Raw genomic sequence first — 21,580 nt, 5'->3', positions numbered from 1 at the left:
CAGCAAAAGTTTTCCTGGACCCCAGGCACTTCTGTAAAATGGCTGTGCTCTTATTATATGAAAGCCTGGGGCACTAAGATTCATGTCTGTGCAGCAAGAGACCAGAACCCAGACAACGCACGTTATTCCGCACCGTAAAAGTAGAGACATTAAGTAAAGAAAAAAACAAACCAATCAACCAACCAACCAAAGCAAAACCACAACACACACACACACAGAGCACTAGTGGACAAGCTGCTGGTGTTAGTGCTGGAAATCTTTCAAATTTTAGCTGTGAAGTGGAACTCTCCACATCATATTTAGCCTTGCCAAGAAGCTTATGACTTTCCTAATATTATCACATAAAAGGGTCTTTCCAATTTGGCGAGGATATGCACAGAAAATAACAGAGGAAAGCTTCCATATGGAGAAGAAATCTCCACAATGAAAGGAAATGGAAGGCCAGGCATCCTCCTTATTGACATTTTTCATTTGAAGCACACTATTAGCACATCTATTTGTTTGGAGACGTTTTGGACACTAACCAAGGAGTTAGGAACAGAGAAGGAAATACAGTTACACAATAGGTAACTTCTTAAGATTAGACTGGGACAGAACATGCAATAAAAAGGATATCCTCTCCAGCATAGATGCAACTATATGCAAGTAATTCTGACCCTCATTCCATTTCCATCAGACATCATGGGAATTTTGCTGATAACTTTTGAGGCAACAGGAGCAGGGTCTCAACTCTTAAAGTGTGCTATTCCCCACCCTATATATACTATACACTTCACTTGTTGGGATAGTTTCATATTTTTATTGGTAGGAAGTGAAGAATTATTTACTGCTAAGAGCCTTCAGGCTAAAATTAACGTCAGGCCAAACCCTCATGATGGCGATAATCAAGAATTCCTTTTGTTTTATGGTGCCCAGAAGTTGTGTTCTAACATGCCTAGGAGGGATGCAATTATGGGGTTAAGACATCTACCAACTCAATAATGAAAGTTATTCATTTTCTCCAATCCAACCAACTCATTCCCTTCTGCTTATACATCTTCAGCCCTTCTCCACATGGTAAATGACACTACCTGCCCATGCAGATTTTAAGCACCTAGTTAAAAAGTGTGTAGGTGGTACACAAGCCCCAGAGGGCTCTTGCTTGCCTCTGCCTAGACATATTAAAATAAGCAAATTTGACTGTTAATATTAATGAGGAACAGATGGAGTAAGAGCCGAGTGCCACGTTTAGTTGGCTCACTTCCAGGGATGAACAGCTCATTAGTGTTGAAATGACTCAGATCAATCTCCATTTGCAGAACTGTTCATATACTTACTGTTTACACTCTGCTTTTTCCTTGTCCCATTCTTTACTTAGTTGTTGTACAATACTTTTTGAAGTATCATCTTCATTCAGTGACCACAAATCCTTATCTTCAAGGGGTCTTTTGTAACCAAGAATTGCCATGCTGCATATATGGAGAAAAACAGTCCAACTCAGTTTGGAAAAAAAAAAAAAAGCAACTCCTAGCAACAACTCTGGGACTAGTTAGCTAACAAAAGCAAGAAGATACATCTCCACAGAAGAAAAGCAATAATTATGCCTTTATTTCCCTTTCCCCATCTCTATGACTGCACTTACGGAGAGCATACTACATAGTTCTCATTACACGTACATTTTTCCTAAAGTGATATTTTCAATTAAATACAACAAAAACCAACATCCAAAAGCCTTTGAATGAAACTGCGGTGTTAAATGAAAATACTGAAGATTTAGAAATAAAAATAACGGAGTCTATCTGAATTAACTGTCAGAAGCGAAAGAAATGCAAAAGTAAAGCTCACATAAATTAAAGGAAAATCAGATTATTCTCTCCAAATAAATGAAAACTACAACTGTAAGTGAAATTTTGCCAAGGGACAGAAACGTCTAGCTGCCATAAATCTCTACAGAAAAGCTGAAAATTCAGAACTCTAGAAGTCTAGAAAGATCTCACTCTAACTAAAATGAATTTTACATCGCTGTTGCCAGGACAATAAAGCTACATGGATAGAAGAGAGAAGATCTCAACACTCTCAACCACTTTGGAAAAAACAAGTCTTAACATGACCTTTGGTAGCTATGCCACTTCTTTATCATGGAATAAAAGAAAACCCAACCTCACGTCTGAATCTTTAATATCATCCCATATTACAGCAGTATCATCAGTTGGTAATAATCATTTATATACATAACCCAGTTTCCCCTTGCACAGGAAATGTCCTCATAAAAAAGCATTCACCCATGAACCTGAACAGGAAACAAAATGCATCTCCGCTGGGTGAAAAGTTGCCACTATTACCTGCAAGTGCAACACAGTCTTACAACTTGTTTCAGGTCACACTCCAGCATGTGGTAAGCACAACCAGACCGCATATCCTATTAGTCATGTCAAAATTGCTGCCACTACTTTTCAGAAAAGAAGTTTGGGAAGTATGAGCACTCTAAAAGTGGTTTGTAAACATGCAAACGGTGAAAGTGCTGACAGTGCTGTGAATGAAAGAGCATCCAACATCAATTACTTGCAGGGACAAAAACCTCCATATTGGTAACTCTGTACAACACATATCATAAATAGAGTTTAGGGCTGTCAGCTGTCCAACACGTTGAAAAGAGAGGCTCACCTTGTAAACCACCAAAATGTCAATCTTGAGAGAAAGCCTGAAGTTAACTCTGGAGATGGATTCTATGGTAAAGTTATAGGGCGAAAAAAATCAAGATATTTACTATTACTTCAACAAGAAAATAGTCTACTTTGATCAGTTTTGCTATATTATATGGTATATTACATGTATGTACCTATGTCCTAAAAGGACATAAAAATTGATTTATTTCATTTTCCCATGTCATGCAGAACTCCTTTCATCTTTAAAAACTGCTTAATATATTGCCTTTAAATAACACTTAAGTAAAGTGAAATGTCATTCTACAGTTTCTGAAATGTTCATTCAGGAAAGGAACTCAACTTCTCTCTGTGTCTGGTTCAAGCATAAATCTAATTATAGAGACCATTTTATGAAACGGAGAAGAAATTTAACCTGTGACACCACTGATACCTTCTATTATTAAAGTTTTTCCATATCTATTCTCAATGCATATAAAATTGGTTTATTGGGTCAACCCTTAGAGACTTCAGCTAAATGAATGTTAAGCAGGTAGAAAACCATCTTCATAAAAATCGCCCTTGGAACAATTAATATTACACTTTAGTTTTCATAAATGCAATTTATGAAGCAGCAAGTAGGAGAGTTGCTTTCACCACACAGGTTTCAGTCATTAATAATGGGATTTGAAGCCTTTTTCCATTATGTGTCACCAGTACTCTCCATACCTATTGTTTCTTAAGAGGGTCACCAAGTACAGCTGGAATTTCAATGACAATCCAAAGATTTTTTTTCAGTTATAAGTATTTTCAGTGGGACTCTCAAAACATGATATAGTCTGTAAAGTATTAATAATGCACATAAAAATACTTACAGGGTCTGTATTAACAGGGGAAAAAAACGGAGGCTTTTCTTTAAAACATGAAAGAATCAACTCAATGATTATCAAAGCAAAGTAGATGTAAAATGTGGCAAACCTGAACCTTTCGTTTACATGGCCCTAAAGGGAAAAAGAAACACAGTAAATGGTTGTTATTATTGTATTTCAACCCACAACACACATAGATACACTGTGTTTCAGCTTCTTTTGGCAATTCCTTTCTTCCCCTACAGTTGAATACTGCGAAGTAGTTGCTAGCAGGAATTATCTTACAAAAGTATGCACATACCCTGTAAAGTGCCTAAGAAAATGCTTATCTCCAAGCTTTTCATTAAATTCTGTCAACTTCAAAGTGCTTATGCATCTTCACTGCATGCAGACACCCTCTGGAATCAGGACTACATGACATCCTTTTAAATTACCTCCAAGGGCTCTTGCCAGATCATGTCGTAAGCATAGAAATTGTCAACCCAGATCAGAGAACATACATTTTCTTTAGTATCTTCTCCCTGACAAGCAATCAGCGTCAAATGCTTTCAGAAGAAGCTACAAGAAAAAGCACTGCATTGTATAACAACAGTTCCATCTGCTCTAGAGATATTTCCTTTCCCACTCATATGAGTATGCAGTTGACTTAAAACTTCTTGCTATGAGTGTATGTCCCTTACACGGTTCTTTCATAACCCAGTGCAGTTGTGAATGCTCTTATTGTTCACTTAAAACTTTTAGTCCTTAAGTGCAAGAGAAAGAATATTTATTTGGTTGTTGGCAGTTGCAAGAATAGGAGGGATACTACCACAGATGTTCTAAGGCTCTGCACACAGAATTTTAAGTTCATTAAGAATTCAATCATTGATAGTCCAATATTTGTACTTATCCACCAGTACCACAATTTTAAAATTGACTTTAGGTAGTGTACAAGAGGGTCTCACCATGATTGCGGCTACCTTCTGAAAAAGCTCTACACAGATTGTCATTTAAGGTTTGATTCAGTTTCTGCTGGAATATTTACAACAGTCTGACACAGCAAGATCCTTGGTAAAAGGATAACACTGCTAGTAGTTTAAAAAAAAAAAGTGTATAAAAAAAAATCACCAAACAGAATCAACACTGATTTCGCTGAGGAGAAGCAATCACCTTAATGTTTTCCAAATACTCTCTTTCATTCCTAGTCTTTGATGATCTAATCACTGAAACAATCTGCTTTGCCCTACTTAGTGAAATTTGTTTCTGTGAAAAACAACTTTCTTACTGTGGGAGAACCTGCTATGCTTTCAAATGGGAATCATAGCAGCCCAGGTTTCTTTTCTCTCCCTCCAACTTTCTGGTCTCTATTTACAGCCACAGTTGGAGTCAAAATGCTGTCCTCACCACATTGGGCACTGACAAAAAGAAAGCCTACGGAGTTGTATAATACGGTCAAGCTGCTGGAACAACAAAGGAAGGAACATTACTTATTAAAACTCATTATCTTCGATCACTGCCCATTCCTATAGAAGCATGGCAGGGGGCTTGAAAAGAGAAAGGGAAGGGAAGGAAAACAAACAAACAGTGAGAGCCTGTTCATGTGTGTTGTGTATATGCGTGTGCATGTACACACACACACACGAAGTGTTGGTACAGCCCTCAGATGTCTATCAGGTTTCCAGTATAACCTCAGGCTAAGCAAAATCTTTGACATTACAGGAGAAACCCCAGTTCCCTTCAAGTTAGACCAGTCTGAGTCAAGGCAATGGAACCAAATTTCTCTTCCTGGCAAAAGCCAGCTTCAGGTCTGACTCCAAACTTGGTGATTCATTCCCTTCACAGAGATGTTAATGCTACATTTCCTGTTCTCCAAGTGCTAACTAGGATGGCATGTTACCTGTGCTGTTGTAGTCATGATCTTAGACCGGAGAGGCCCCACAGCGCAGAGCACAGACAAAAACCAGAAGATAATGAGCACCCCAGAGGACTGAACTCCTCTCAGTCTTTCATATTGAATAAGCAATGTAGCTAACAGCTGTGAAAAGTAAGTACAGGAACATGTGAACACAATCCCGTCCCACTGCTCCCCTTATTCACACTCTCATTGGCAGCAGGACCACTTTGAAAAAAGGCCCCGTCATAATTTTACAGAAGTCAATGACAAAACTTCCCCTGCCTAAGGGAAGCCTAGAATAACTTTATGAAATAATTTGTTTTTTATCATTTTCAGAGCCTCTGCTACATAATCCAATTTTTAAATCAGGCATTGTACCTAGGGCCACACACAATTAAACTTTAGCTATAAATATATCAAACAAGTTTAAGACCTGTCATTTCTCCTGTCCAGATGGACAACCATGACTCGTCTAGAAAACAGCATTAAAAATAAATTAAGCTTACCAAGGGAATTAAAAACTTAATGGGCAAATTTTACAGCTTCATTTTTCACACAACGGCCCCAAGCCTGTTTGTTATCTTAGGTAAAGCAAATTTGGTTTCTGTTTGATGGAGGAACAACCAACAGATAAGACAGACAATCTGACAAAGTCCAGTACAATACTGAACAATGCACAAGCCAAGCTGTATCGTATCTCCCCGTTTAGGCAAAGTCATACCCAAATTCTCTCCACACCTGGATCACAAGCCTGGAGAAACAGATGAGAGCAAGGTGGGAGGCAGAACAATCTCTCTATTATAAAGATTTCAATTTACATAGGTGAGTCTGCATGAGAGAGATGTCTGTAACTGTGGTCTCTTCAGTTGGCAAAATTTGTTTCACTAATCCAAATACTAATCATTCAGTTAAGAGAGCACAGGGTTAGACAATAAATGTAAAGGAACCCCTTTCCTCCTTCATGCATGTAAGTAACAGTTTTCTTATTAGTCACAATTAACAGAAACAGCTACCAACCATAGTGATGCCAACAATCAACGGAGTCACAAAATAGACTGGCGGTGGTGTTCTGCTTTGCAGGAGCTCATGGAAAGAGTAGAAGAGATCTGCCCAGCTCACACACCACAGCAGGACACCAAACAGCTGAAAGTAGTCAAACAGAAACAGCATTTGGTAAACTCATCTCCAAGGGCAATCACAGGGCTAGCAAAACCACTATGATTCCAAGATTCCCAGCGAGACAGAAAAACAAAACACTGCTACAGTGACCAGCTGCATTTAGGCTAATGGAACTGTCCCACCGCAATCAAATCAAGGATCCAGTCTCAACTGTTTTGCAAGGGATGTGCAAACAACTAGGAGAAAGATTAATGTATTTACCTGTTGGGTTTTTTCTTTTTTTTCTCCCCTCCCATACTAGTCAGTTTTAATTAGAAACACAGGCAACGTGTAGATTAAAGGCAGACATGCTCTGAAGCAGATGCCTGGAATTTTTCTCCAGGATAACCCGATTCTCTTATGGTCTATGGGAAGTGACTTGCTTGCTTTCCTTAGACCTAGCCATTTATAAACCAGAGGAACTGTTGACATCAGCCATCTCTTAGGCACAAGATGCAGACAAATCACATAGCTGTTAAGTGGGTAGAGTGGCTTGAAAAAATACTTTCCTGTGCTTATTTTCACAACGAGATGAAGTTTTCACTACAGTTACCTTTAGGTCTTTGTTTTGCAGCTTTAAGTGGTGTTGGCTCACCAAAAGGGTGAATTATTTTCTGCAGAATAATAAACTCCTCACTCTACCCAGAAAGGTGTGCTCGCAGGATTTCCCAACAGATGAGCTATCCTTTGGTGTGCCTCCTCAGAAATCTGTACGTACATTGTTGTTTCCTATAAGCAAGTTCACCCATAAACCAGAAAGAATTTTGGTTAAACCCTACCTGCAGCATTTGCTTTGACACTGAACTAATGCTCATGAACTAAAAACTGCACGGTACTTGCAGAACAGTGCAAAGACATCTTACCGTCTTGAACCTGCTCAACACGGAAAGCACGATGTACCCTCTTTTAGAGCGCTTTAGGTAGAGAAGATAAAAGGGTAAGGCAGTCCACAGATAAATGCTAGGAATCCATGCTAGGATAGTATTCTGGAAACACGGCGTCAGGTCTGGATTATCGGTGTGTATCGAAAGATTTGAATCCTGGAGAAAAAAAATGAGACAGTTATTAACAGAGAGGCAGAAGCACTGCCAACTGGAACATCTGCTTGAGGAAGTTGCATCCAGATTCTGCTGGAGTTAGCAAATGGCCTTAGTAAAAGCTATTCCAACAGCTTGCGGTTAATCTGCTATAGTAAAAGGCCTAAGTACAGTTATAAAAACTGGCAAAAGCTTAAAAAAAAAAAAAGACAGACTTCTGCCCTCCTCTGTCTCAGAGCAGGACACACATTCTGTAGCATACAAATCCATCGTTTCTGTCTCTTTGCTAAAGCTTAGTTAGAGGTGATGATATTACAACATTTCTCAGACATTCCCAGCCTGGACTTTGCAGGTTCTAAATAAGAGCTTTCTCTCAAGGCAAAACCCTAGACTTCAGGACTCATCCAGTAAGACTGTCCAGCATTGGAGAAAACAATCAGGTTTATATCTAGAAAAAAAAAATGCATTTCTGACTAAAATCTCATCGTTCTTGCTCATATACCTCTAACGATAATTACTTCCCTGTTCTAAACAAAGTTGAAAGGAATGTATTTTACATGCAAGTAGGAACATGGGTTTCTTGAAAGCATTGCGGGAAATGCTTTCCATCAGCAACCTAGGACACCATAAATCTCACGCAATTTTTAACTAAGGATTTGAATGCACCACATACAAACACACAGCTATAAAAGTTCAAACTAAAATAGAAATTTCAGTATAGTTAAGGGGAGCCTTTTTTTAATCAAATCTACTGGAAATTCACAACTTGCATTTTGCCATCTGACATGTCATCTCCAATGTGGTAGATAATTACTTACTTGCAGGAAATGTAAAATTACTTTCTTGTATCAGTAACAAGCAGATGATAAAACCAAGGCATACTTGAACCACAGATATCTTATCTCTGCGCTAGAATCACTTACTTGTACCTAATTATTTTGTGGTATGAGCTCTCAGTAGAGGCATGTTTCAGTTAAGCCTTGCCACTTCTCCCCACCCCTTACAAATGAAGGGCTGACTAGTCTGAATGTAAATTCTGAAGAAGTATTTCTGAGCCTGCTTTTGTTTACCAATCCCAAAGAGATCAAATGCTGAAAGCAATGGCTAATTTTAGGAGAAGTGAAGAGCCACAGTGTGCTTACAACCCTTGGATCTTGGCAATGATCTGTCAGAAGGGCCATGCATCACTGCATCCATCCACTTAACACACTTAAGAGGAGCTCCTAAGTACAATGAAACTACAAAGCCTTGGCAGGTTGCAGGACGGTTTGGCTGAACTCTAACAGTTTTGTCACTCAGTACTTCAGTTTTGGCACCACTGAAAGACAGATGGCAGAGACCTCTGGAAGCGGCGGAGGGTGGCACAAATCCCTTGGCTGTGCATCCGAACTGCACCCTTTAGTGCCACGGGGTCACTATCTCTCCAGACGAGAAATGTCTCCTTTCAAGGCACACAAGCACCCAGTGTGGGCCAGGGGAATAAAAACACTTCAATTTCCCTAAACGGGTTTGTCCAGACCTAGGGGAAACTTTGGTCTTGAATCAACAACACAGAGGCAATTACACTGCAATTCAAATACAAGATCAAAAACAAACAAAACTCCAGCCTCGTATTCAAACTATTTCAGTGCTGTCCTCCAATGAGGAGGTCTCTAAAAGGAAGATGACATTTAAGGAGGACCCACTTTTGGCTCATCATCAAGATACTCTGAATGTGACAAGCCCCCCAAGCAGCTCCCCTGCCTGGGGCAGGAGATGCCCTCAGGAAGTTTGGAGCTGAAGGGCTCTTCAGTTCTAAAGCTGGTACTTATCTACCAGCATTTATTCAATAAAATGCTCATTTCCTCTTTAAATTAAATGCGGTTTTGCAGTGTCTTGAGCATGTTCGCATTCCTGCTCTTTTTGCTTGAAAAAATCCTGGGAAAATTAAAACTGGAGAACAGCAATAACTGGGCACAGAATAAAACAAAGATTCTATTTACAGGAACATTTGTAGGAAAAAAAAAAAAGGCACACTTAATTTAAACCTTTCCTATAAGACCAGGACGTCCAGAAATGGCTTTCTGTCTGACAGCCACCTAGAAGCTGCCCCAGATGTCCATTAACTTCAGACTGAACACAAGCTGACTATTGTGTCCAAGACACAGACTGTATGGCTGCCAAGCCATTTAAAGGTTTTCATTAACTCTTATTTAAACTAGGCAAAAGACTTGCATTTTTGAACGTATAAATACAGCTGGCCACAAAACAAAAAATATGTCCTAGAAAAACATCTAAGATTTTGAAATTCAGCTGAATTATCCCCAAGACTGAAAGTGGAACCTCTCCAAAATTACGTGAAGGTACAACCAGCACCCACTCCACGACCAACCGGAGTCTGCTGCTTCAGTGCTTGCATGGCACTCGGGAAATGGAGGTGTGGACCGAAGGAGAAACCTGCAACCAAGGTGGCACACCTGACTACCTACTCTTTTGGTAATGCTTTCCCAGGTCCAGTTCTACCCTGAACCAGATCAGTAAGCTTTCCTGAAAGAGATCTGTTTCCATAAAAAGATCCTCTTTCAATGAATTGGTGTTTTCTGAGAGCAGACTTTCCATTCTTGCATACAGTAAGAGGGGCTTCTGTTAGAAGACAGTACCTAAAACATTTAAGAAGTATAATTCCACACCAATTACTTCCTTCCCCCAAAACTCTTGTTAAGACTGGACTGTAGTGAACAATAATGCCATGCCTTTCACCGTTATGCAAATAATGATTTGATTATTTTTTTCTTTAATGTTTTTCTTTAATCTGGGAATCCAAAAGATGCATTTCTTACCAGGCTGCATCTGTTCATATGGAGCTGGCAGTTCCACTTCGTGCTATAAATCACCCCATGGAAAGCATATATCCCAACATCCACTCCAACCCTAAGCAGCTCATTTTGTGTCAGAATATGACACTAAAGCTCAAGATGATCTATCCCAACCAAGCCAACGTTGTTAAATATTGCTAAATACCCTTTAAATCAGCAACCAAGTCATGGAACTCCACCCCTCAGAACAAACACTAGAAGCAAGGGCTGGAGGGGACCAGCTCTCTGACGCCTATCTTTAACACTCCTGCCTTAACCTGGCTTTGCCTTTGCTTGTTCTGAACTCTGTCCTGGTAAGCAAGGCAAGTTAAATGCTGCCTGCATCCCATTCTGACTGAGAATAAAAATGCTCACCTTGGGCTGTCTGGGTTTGAGCTCTTTGAGCTTGCTGCTGAAAGGTCCAGCACGCTGAAATTGGCTAGCATACACATTCCTCGGCTCACAGCTCCGTGCTGTCCTGGGAGCTGCTCACCTCCCTCCGTGCTTCACAGCTCTGCCTCAGGGCCCCTTCAGTGAAAACCCACTGGAAACACTTCAAGCAGCTCCATGACACAGGGCCAGGGTGACACTGAGCAAAGGTGACCCAAGAATCAGCATTTCACATGGGGCACATGCAGGGAAACACCACTTTCTCCGAAAAGTCATCCCAGAGAAACCATAACAGCTAGCGTTTCCACCACAGCTAACTACCACCAGCTTGCTTCCCCACAGGCAACACAGTCTTCAGGGCAATAACCTGTGACTCCCATGTGGCTCCTCAATGCAGCTAAAGAGCTCAGTGGCAACTGTCTGTAAGCAGCAGCATTCCCTTGGATGCAGTACCATGGATCCGGTTGGAGGCTCTGCTGGTGAGACAAGCATTACAGAAGTACCAACCTGCTGTACTGAACTCCCTGGACACACAGCTTTCTGAACCCTGTGACGATACTTGAATGTAATGGCAACATCCATGGGAAAAAGATTAGAGGTGCTTGTTACAGCTTCACAGCAGACAAGGGGTCTCCTGGAGAATAAAACCTACAGATTAGTGGGGCTTCCTGCTGGCCAGCTACGAATGTCATGCACATTGCCCCTTGAAGCATCTTTCCATCATACCCACCTCCCAGTCACAATCTTTGGATAAACATGACCTCTCTGTGCAGCAGGGCTCACATTTAGGTGATCAGTTTTAAATACACGGTCTTGATTTACAGGACAATATTCAATAAGGAAAGCCCTGAGCAACATTAAATCTGTTCTAATACTTAATATTTTCTATTACACTTTCCCCTCTGGAAAAGAATACCACTATTGAAAAGGCCATTTTAAAAACTGGTAATGGCCATAAGGGAACCAACTGTACAAAGCAATATATCTTGGGCTTCTTGCACATCAACCCTCACAGCTTTCAAAGAAACAGGGGAACAAACGGAGAGCCTAAAGCTACACTGAAAAACAAGCAGTGAAATTCCTGTCTCTCCCTTTCCCAAGCCCCAATGATGGTATTAACAGAGCATGCTGAGAAAGACCAGTTGTGGTTCTGGTCTTGGTTTAAAGTCTAAACCAACTCCTAGTCTACCACAGAAGTTTAAAATAAAAGTGCCTTACACTGGCTTGACCCAGGAAAAAGCTGATGCTGCAATAATGCTTCTCATACAGCCTGCAAAGGAAGGCTTCTAAACCCTAGGGAAGACATATCTTTTGTAAACTCAAACAGTTATCTTCACTGAATGGATAAATTAATACATGTGTCTCTCTGAGAATACTATACAGCACGAAGAATTGCAAAAATGGCAGGAAACACAAATTCATTCTTTATCTGCTGGGAATGTGAAGGCCACTGTGCTGATGTCATTCACACTGTCCCAAGGTTAATATGTGCCGTACCATTGATTCTCTGCCGGTTATCACTAGTCAGTAAGCTATTTAAGATTAAAAATCAGATTAAAAAAGAAAGCTGGCTGCAAAGATACACAGGAAAAGGGAAGTGAATAACTGAAAGTAACAACTCTTCCCTGCAGCAAATGAACATGGAAATAGCATCTCTTGTAGAAGACACTGACAGTCAGGACTTCAGTGCAGAGAAGACTTCTTACCCTCTTGCCCCTAGATTTATTAAGTATCCTGCCAGTGAGTTTCACTTGCACAGCTTGGCAAAAAAATAACGATGGCTTCTCTCAGCTCTATCGCACGGTGTCCTCCCAAGCACAAGGACTGCTCTGCAGTTACAGCTCTGAACTACAACACCAAAAATTATCCAGGCTCAGTCTTAACTACACCACAGGCTTCATCTCAGCCTGTCTCACCTCCCACTTCTAGCTGCTGTCCATCTCCTCTGCTTGTTCCCTGCTGGTAAACTCTTCAGGGCAAACTCTAGTAATCGTCTTAGAGCACAATTGCAAACAAGCTCTCGGCTCCACTTCTCCAGAAGGCTGCCAGTTTCAAACGGCCTTTTCAGAGGAAGATCATTCATCTGCATTTCCAAAGGAACAGTTTCACCCTTGTGCACAGAAAGAGTAACACGCTTCATTAATCCACAGTGACCACTGCACAACTCAATTCCCTTATGTGATTACACAAACAACTTTTTTTCCCCCTTTAAACCAGGGCAAAAGACAATGACATTCTCCACTGCAACACCAGAGCAACACTGCTTGGAAAGAAGATGGGACTGAAAGTACATGTTTAATAGTATGGCAATAAGCAGAGTGGTTTTTTGTTTACAAAACACACTGCAACACTTATCTACATTAGCGAAGGACAGCATGTGGGACACTGAACTTTCTTTTCCAACAGTAAATTTAGTGGCTTATTTTAAGAGATCAAATAAACCTTGCACAAGATTATAGCCTGTACAAGGTAGCTTATGGTTGTGGACTGAACGACCGAAAATCAAGGTAGGCCGCAGAGGTGGCGGCCTGCGGTGACAGGCTGGTGGTGACAGTCACTGGGGGAGACCAAGTCCTGACAGAAGTCAAACCCAGCAGCAGGCTGGAGGGCAAGGCCACACTGGGTGCTAATGAGCTTTAATGCCAAAACGAAGCCTGGCTTATCGCTCCCAGAAACGCCCTAGGCTCACCTAACACAGATGAGCACTTGCACTCTACCTGCCTTCTGGGGTTAATCTGCATGAACCGTACCCATCTCTCAGTCTGCAGACCTACTTATTTCAGTCATTTTTAATCAGAAAAAGAGCAAAAGCCTAAAACCACGACAGCAATTTCAGTGAGAAAAAGCTTGCAAAGCACCACTACAGGTATCACCATCAGGAAATGCATGCTCTCTCTCTTCAACTACTCTCTCCCCTTCTTCATAAACGGAAGGCTGGCCTTCGGTGTTGTGAAGTCAAAAAATTCAGAGATAAAGAAAAGATGGAATCAGGTGACTATGGAAAAGGAATATGCTGATCACAGAATCAGAGCCAAGGCACAACTGTCCTGGTACGCTGTCTTACCCCAAACAAATTGCACGCAACATTTCTATCCAACACCAGCTAAGCAACACGAACATAAAGCTTAAAACTTGATTTTCAACACCCAGAAAACCTGTATTTCTAAATTAATCATGTTTAACTATGATCTATACAAACATCCTGCAACTGAACCTGCCCAGGAAGCGCTGATATGAAGAGGAGTGCCATCGTGAAAGAATTTCTGTAAGACAGCGAAGGCCCAATTGCTGAATGCTTACAATAATGACACACCAAATACCCAAACAAGGCAGAACTTGCACACTTTGCCACGAAGAGGCTTAGACGTGGAAAGTGATTTTTTTCAGGTCACCAGCATTTAAGCAAGAGGTACCAACTCTGTACTGGGGCAAGAGAAAAAAAAGGAAAAAAGAAGCAGACAATATAGTGTTGCTACATATGAAGATTGCTAATGACCACAATTTTCTATTCAATAGAACTTCCGATAGTAAACTATTTCCCCAGAGAACATATCTTGCTTTTTCAAAGGAAACAAAAATAAAAGCCTAAAGTTTTTCTTTTTTTTTTTTTAATGCTTTTTGTTCCACTGCCTGCTCTCACCTCCCATGTCTGTAATACAAAGATGATATGCAGAATGCGGAGAATTTTTCCCTTTGATTTTCCCATGTTTCCAAATATACATAATAGCAAAGGGAAATGAAAGAGGAAGAAAACTATGTGTGTAAGAGAAGGGGGAGATTCTAAAATACGTGTAATTCAACTGGGGGGAAAGGAAGAAATGAGGATTATACATTTTTTAATTGCATAGGCATCAAATGTATTTCCGTATTCTGAGAAATTTTGGAAAAGAAAAAGAAGTCATTATTTCTGAAACCAAATGACTTTGAAATTCAGGACAACTCTTGTGAAACATTTTTTCTCCTCCCCCTTCCCACATTCCTTACTGTGTTCTGATTCAAAGCTTTATGACACCAACACGTGATATTACTGCAAAGGATCTAAGTTCTACTGCATTGACTTTGCCCCTCATGCTGCCGTCACGTTAGCACAGGGACGAGGTGCCAGCTCACACAGGCCCAAGACAGAAGCAAGGCTGTTGGTTGTGTAAAAGCATAAATGCGTTCCTCTGGCTGCTCGCCTGCTATGCTGTCCTTCAGCTCTGCCAAATAACGTGTGACTGGATAATGGCCCATCATATTCGCGGCAGTATCAGGAGACAAATGGAGCATTAGCTCACTGGAAAAATCAAAGATCCCATTTAATAGGTTTCTCAAAGGAATTTTTTTAAATTAAATTTTAAACAGTAAGAGCCTCTTCATTTTAATATATTACAGATTTACGTGCGTAGAAAGGAAAGGACTATATCTCCAGTAGCATAGCAAATTGCCTACCAGGTAGGTTAGCCCCATCTTAAAACGCTTTATGCTCTTAACTGTAGTGATTAAATGAACTCCATTTTAAGGAGCTCCTCAAGTGCGCTATAATTAATTTCAAATATGTTTTTCTCAGGAGGCAAACTTTATAGAATTCCTAAGTCTCGACCCCTTCAGCTTGTACGTACTGGCTGCGTCACTTAAACTAAAAAGTCAGAGCTGTGACCAGGGAGAAACAGCTGTGTCAAAAGCTGACGAACATATCTGACCTTGGTATTTGCTACAGATAGAGAGTCTCCTTGTGGGGCTTCAATTCACATTCAAAGCAAGGCGGGACCTTGACTCTTCACAACAGGATCCCAGTTCCATACCCGCTCCACCCTGAGGCGCCCTCAAGTTTTACTGGCCCATCCCCAGAACCCCACAGAAGGGAAGGACAAGCGAGGCTGTGTGACCAAAATGCCTTCTGGAAGCATCTCCCACAAAGCAGCAGTGCACCTGGGCACTGAGGACTGCCCTGTCGGCATGCTGGTTTGAAGGAAATGGCAATCGCCAATTTCCTTTAAAAACATGAGCAATCACATTCACATATTCCACTGCAACAAATGTCATTTTCATGAGCTTCATTAATTGGCAGCTGTCACTGAGGGACTCCACAAATCCTTGATATTGGCAGCTTTCACTGGCACTAAGTTTTACTCACAAGTTTCAAATCCAGACTTTGTCTTTTCCAGACAGATTTGAATGCAGTCTATTACTATGTTTATGCACAGATGAATGGTAACAGGTCCCTGCTAATACTCCAGATCTAATAACAAATATTTATACTTCTCTTGACATTGCAGAATCTGATGCCCATATCATTTATTAACAGCTTCCATTCAAGTCAGTTCAAGAATGTTAATATCCTTTGAAGATTTAAGCATGCGCACTCAATTGCTTTTAAGTTCAGGATGTTACCAACACAGCCACCCTTTGCGAGAGAATAACTTCCCAGACCTGGTGTCTGAAGAGACCACTCAAGTCACCAATTTTGATCGCCGACCTAACACAAGACAGAACACAGACACCCGACACGATAGTTTGTGAAGAGATTTATGTAATTGGGACTCTGTTATCTGACAGTGAATGCAGTTAATAAAGATTATGTGCAGGTCTGTGTCATCTTAAAGTATCTATAAACACTGAACTTTGTGTTTATTACAGCGTGGCAGAAGGGGAAGCTGATGTATACAGAACAGCCAGTCCGGATGATGCCACCCCACTGCTTAATCTCCCCTTTGAAATGACCTGCTACCACCTTTCGCTTCATTCTTCCTCTGCTGGAACTAGCTTAGTTGAAACAGCAACAGAATAATTGAAATGCTAGGCTTTATTATTTAATTCAGGGCCATATAACGTAAGTTTTTTTGTTTTAATAAACTTGTACACGTGTTACGAGCACGTTGTTTGTCATCTCCCTTGAAAGATGCATTTTTCCCCTCCTACAGCTATTCTAAGTCATCTTGAATCGAAAAAAAGAAACGTAAGCATGATACATGAGGAAGCAAGAAGGGAAATTATGCAGAGGGGAGAAGGGTGGCACTGTTAACTAACAGAGCAGGAAGCTGCATTTCCAGGGAACGGCACGACATTTAGTCCAAACCCAACAAAATTTCACACAATGATTCAAAGTGAAGGACTATCTGCAAATATAAAGGTTAACGGGGTGCTTGTGCTCTGATATACGAGGCTCTCTCAAAGACAAGTCTGAGGTATTGTTTACTTTTGAAAGTTGCTGCAACTTCCTGTTGAATTACTCAAGAGCCTCTGGATGCAGAATGAGACAGCACTGCACGTGGGACTGAAAAAAAAGAGACAGATGCCAGGATACCAAGACACATGTAGCTGAGAAAACCGAGCTCTACGGGCTAAGCAGCATCAAAAAGAACAAGCCCGGATCTCACTGACAACTGACTAGAAGCTGTGGTCTCTCATTTGAGGTACTATATCACTTGTCCTTTTTGTGCTGAAAAAATAAGAAAAAAGAAGCTCCTCCTTAGGCCTATGCACAGACTGTTTGTTGGTTACAGTGTTAATGCAACCCATCATCCCAACAATACCCGAGTACTGCAGAGATGAAGTGTGTTATTCCAACAGCCAGTTCACACCCAGAGAGTCTGGCCACAGAAAGACAAGTCTGTACGCTGGAGCACAGTTTGTTTTTCTAAGCTCACGTTGTTTCGTTGCCTGGCCAAAACACTCCTGCAGCTGAACTCCCCCTGGGAGACCACCCCGTTCGCTTCTGGGAGGAAGCGCTCGCGTCCCACTGCAGCAGAGGACACAAGCAACAAAGCAATAATTCAGCAGTGTCTGCTTCTCCGGTACAGAGATTGTGGGTCACATTAACTGGCACGTCATTCCAGCAGTAAATATGTGACACAACAAAACAGGAGGTAATTGCAAACAATAATAAATAACACACCCACACAAGACGGTCCATAGGTGTGTGCTTTCACATTTGCCTCTTCCCGAAAGGCATTTAGCATGGGAATACAGCCAGGCGATATCAACAACTAGCTTCTAATTCTCAGGTTAAGTATACAGTGTATTTCTAAGTGTTCAGATTATGAGATTGCTCATACTGCCTTTTGAAAATAAAACGTTCTGGTTGTTTCTCTTTTATATATAATCTGTATTTGTATTGCATATTTGATTCAATCAATGCAATCATTGATTGCATGTTCAACAGGTAAAGCAGTAGCTAGAAGCCAGAAGCTTTCATAAATTCCTAATGTGACCGAGAGTGTTTTCTTTAGTTTTTCATTTCTAAAATGGGTTGAACAGGAAATTATTTTACCTCTGTACAAACACAAAAAGCCAGCCCCTCGACATTTCCAGCAAAATTCCCCACCCTGCATCAGGGTGAAGAGTTGAAACCTTAACACTTTTGATAAGCCAAAAAACCCAAGATAAGTCAATCACCTCTTAAAGTTGATTTAGCTCAAACTAAATATTTTCATGAGCTAACTCTGAACTGTTTTGTTTTGATTCTGACCTCCTTTTAACAAGAAACTATTGTAGTTGGTTTAAACTCCAAAATGAAGAACTGTTTAAATTGGAAGATCATGTTTCCTTTTGCTCGAAACAGTTTTAAAACTGACACCAGTATGCCATTCAGCTTCCAAAAATATCCAGTTTATTTGACAAAATACGGGGAAGGAGTCGAAGTTCACCAGCTATGAAAAAGTGAACATTAAATCTAGTTCACATTTTATCAAAGCCTTGATCTGAACTCCAAGGCTGAACACCATTAGTTTATGTGCACAGGCCAGCAACTGTCTTTCACTCTGATCTCCCCTCTTAAAGTGTACAACAGAACAGAAAACCCTAACTTTTGTGGACATCTTTCAAAAGGATGCATTTTTTTTTATTGAACGGTGCATTTGCAAAGCAAATCGTTTCAAGGTGACTGCAGGGTCATCTTCATGGCCATCACTTACAACCTCTCTCACAAAATCAGTTCACTGCATACACCTCCTGTTAACAGGGAAAATGCCGCTGGCTACCAAAAATATAGTATAAGACTCCTGGCTACTGAGTCTAGCTTGCTGGTCACTGGGTTGCCTGTTCCATCCCACAAAGTTATTGGGTAGCATTTTTAAAAAACAATTCGACAGATGGAAGGTTGTTCTGACTCTAAACAACTCCAGACCAAGTATTTTGCCCGTTATTCATCACTGGCTTACCATCTCATAAGTAATGCCAATGTTGACACTGCAGGGCAACAAGAAGTCAAAGCTTCCTTCTATAGAAACTCTTCCCCAGAGTCCGAAAGCCAGGTACGTAGAATATGATGATGAGGAACCAAAATTTAAGTTTGACAAAACGTGTTTCTACTACTGGAGTAACTGGAATAAAGGACCATGTCTTTGAAGTATGAAATCACAGTAAGCTGAATAGTAATAGTGTTCATCAGCCAGCAGAATATTCTATCAAAAGAAGGCAACAGATCCTGTTGAATCCAAGAGACTACTGGACTTTGATGCAGCAGTGATTGAGTGGATTTAGCCAGAAGTCTTGCCCAACCTTGAGACCTAAAAGAAAAGCTGGACACTGCTCATGACCTAGTAACTCATGACCCTGCTCCTACGGCAAGTGCTGAAGGGACAGGTTCCGCATTCAGGTGAATAGCACTCCTCAAAGAAAGGGAAAGTATTTCATTTCCTTCTTTGAGGAACATCGCTCTTCACTTTTCAACCAGTCTCTCTTTATTCTTTAGTAATAATTTATGTTTATGTATAAGGATGTGATAATTACACAAAGAAGTTTCTAGAGAGCCTTGTAACACACCTGACACCTTCCTTTACAGACTTGGATAGAAAATGCATTCCTCTGCTAATCCGAACTACCATGTTTCAGCCATGTTCCAGATTAACTGGTGTTAATCATATTTGTGCTATTACTTCTAGCAAGACAGAAGGTATATATTTTTTATCACTATTTATGCTTTATTAAACTTATTCAGATCTCATCATCATTTAGGCTATACAGAAATGTTTATTAATTAAAACCCCTTATCTGGATTACTTTTATATTACTTTCCATAAATTTTGTATTGAAAAGTCTTGGCAACATTACAAAAAAGATAGCAAAGGGTACTATGTAACACTGCTGCACAAAGCACAGAACCAAAGTACTCAAAACCTGCATAACTGCTGGAACATTTTACATTAATGTATCAATAAATAGTTATCAAAAGCTTTCAGCACCAACAGGAGTTGCACCGCAAGCCTTCCTTGAGAAGCTAAGACAAGCTTCTCCTGGCAGTCAATAGCTAGCAAGCAGTGTTGGTCTGTTTGTGCTTGTTCCTGTTTTATAAGTGTTTATAGTAGAAATAAGAGGTGAAAATACTTGTTTGAGCAAGCTTATCCGCCAAGCGCTGTAGCAGTGAGCGCGCAGAGTGCTTGGCAAGGAAATATGAGATTGAACAAAAAATGTAACCAATGGCTTAGGACCTAAGTCCTCTTTTTAAAAATTAATGTTGAGACAGATTTTAACAGGTAATTAGTTATCTGAAGACAGAGCCCAGCATTAAGTCCTCAGAGCCAATTGCTTGTTGCTCTTGTGTTGCTCTTTAATACCTTCCTAGCAGTTAGTAAGAAGAGCTTCATTGCCAGCCACTCCTTCTCATTCCTGCTGGTCTTTTGTTGGAAAAAATCCCTCTTGAGTTAAGTCAATGTAAGACAAACTAACATGTAAAAAACGTGATTTATTGAAAGGCAGTTCCAAGTTCTCCACACATGCTCAAATCCCCACGACTTCATAAGGTCTGCCTGCACGGAACTGGAGAGAAATAACAGCACGCTGTTACTGTACCGCGGGGAAACGCCGCGCCGAGCACTTGCAACAGCCGGCATGCACACACGGCTACGGCAGCACTTTTCAAACTTTCCTGCTTGCAGCCCCAGCACCTGCTCCAAGCAGCTTTTCCAAAAGGCTGAAGGCTCCAGTGTCTAACTCAAGTCACCGCAATCCTGCGAGCCTTGCGACCACCCTCAGCTGCCAGGAGCCCACCACCCTTCAGCAACGAGGCGCTTGGCAGGCAGCACTCTGACGGACATCAGCAACACCAACACAGGACCCTTGGAGAAAGCAACAACCAGGGGCATCAATATGAAGTTCAGCTTTTGGCAGAGGTGCAAGACAGGGTCTCGCCCCTTCTCTGAAGCCCAAACAAGAGCTGTGACCAGCCCCAGCGCTGGGCAAGCTCGGCAGGGCAAGCCCACGGAAAGGCGCTGCTGAGGATGCAAAGAGGGCACGAAAGTCCCGTTAGGAGCCCGCCGGGAGTGCCGCCCACCCTCAGCAGGGACCCCCGAGGCCGGGGAGCACAACGCCCGCTTCCCCGGGAGCCCCCCTCTCCTCGGGGGCCTGCTGCCAGCCCGGCCCCCGCTCCTCTCCTCGGAGCGCCGGGCGCGCTGCTTACCCAGAAGCGGGACCCGCAGAACACCTCCATGGCCGCGGCAAGGGGAACCGAGCCTCTCCTCCAGGCCCACGCCGGGCAGCGGGAGAAGCCGGCTCCGGCCCTCCTGGGCGGGCCGGGGGCGGGGAGGTGCGGGCCCGGCGAGCCCCGGCCCGCCCTCCCTGGCGGCGGCGGGAGGCGCCATGGCCTCGCCCTGCTGGCCTCGCCCCCTCAGGCCGGGAGGCGCCGGCCCGGCCTTTGTCACCTCGGCGAGGCCGCCTCAGGCACTCCCCCCCGCGCCCACTCAGGTCGGGGAGAAGGTGCCAGGTCTCCCCTTGTGGGCACGGGGCTCTGGGCACTGAAAGGCAGGCACTGCTGCCAGTGTGGGGCTTCTTGCTCTGCAAGGGTGACCTCCCAGTGGAAGGACCGAACCCCCAGGAAGAC

At 41.9% G+C, this 21,580-nt stretch overlaps 1 protein-coding gene across 5 annotated transcripts in view; it reads right to left on the bottom strand.

Annotated features, from left to right (window-relative positions):
• The window catches only part of ABCC3 (ATP binding cassette subfamily C member 3), a 48,452-nt gene extending 27,136 nt beyond the window's left edge, over nt 1-21,316 (bottom strand). For 4 of the 5 annotated variants that reach the window (XM_048064326.2, XM_066980270.1, XM_066980272.1 and 1 more), the window contains exons 1-7: nt 21,161-21,316; nt 7,385-7,561; nt 6,381-6,506; nt 5,367-5,504; nt 3,497-3,622; nt 2,644-2,705; nt 1,317-1,448 (exon numbers count right to left, since the gene is read on the bottom strand). In XM_048064326.2, the coding sequence (XP_047920283.2) occupies nt 1,317-1,448; nt 2,644-2,705; nt 3,497-3,622; nt 5,367-5,504; nt 6,381-6,506; nt 7,385-7,561; nt 21,161-21,190 (791 nt within the window). In that variant the 5' untranslated portion in view covers nt 21,191-21,316. The remainder of the gene's footprint in view (nt 1-1,316; nt 1,449-2,643; nt 2,706-3,496; nt 3,623-5,366; nt 5,505-6,380; nt 6,507-7,384; nt 7,562-21,160) is intronic. The other variant, XM_066980271.1, reaches the window with a different exon arrangement.
• Between the last annotated feature and the right edge of the window lie 264 nt (nt 21,317-21,580).

This window comes from Anser cygnoides, chromosome 19, assembly GCF_040182565.1.
Source record: "Anser cygnoides isolate HZ-2024a breed goose chromosome 19, Taihu_goose_T2T_genome, whole genome shotgun sequence".
NCBI lineage: Eukaryota > Metazoa > Chordata > Aves > Anseriformes > Anatidae > Anser > Anser cygnoides.
The sequence above is the reverse complement of the archived record's forward strand: the minus strand, read 5'-3'. Positions and strand labels throughout refer to the sequence as shown.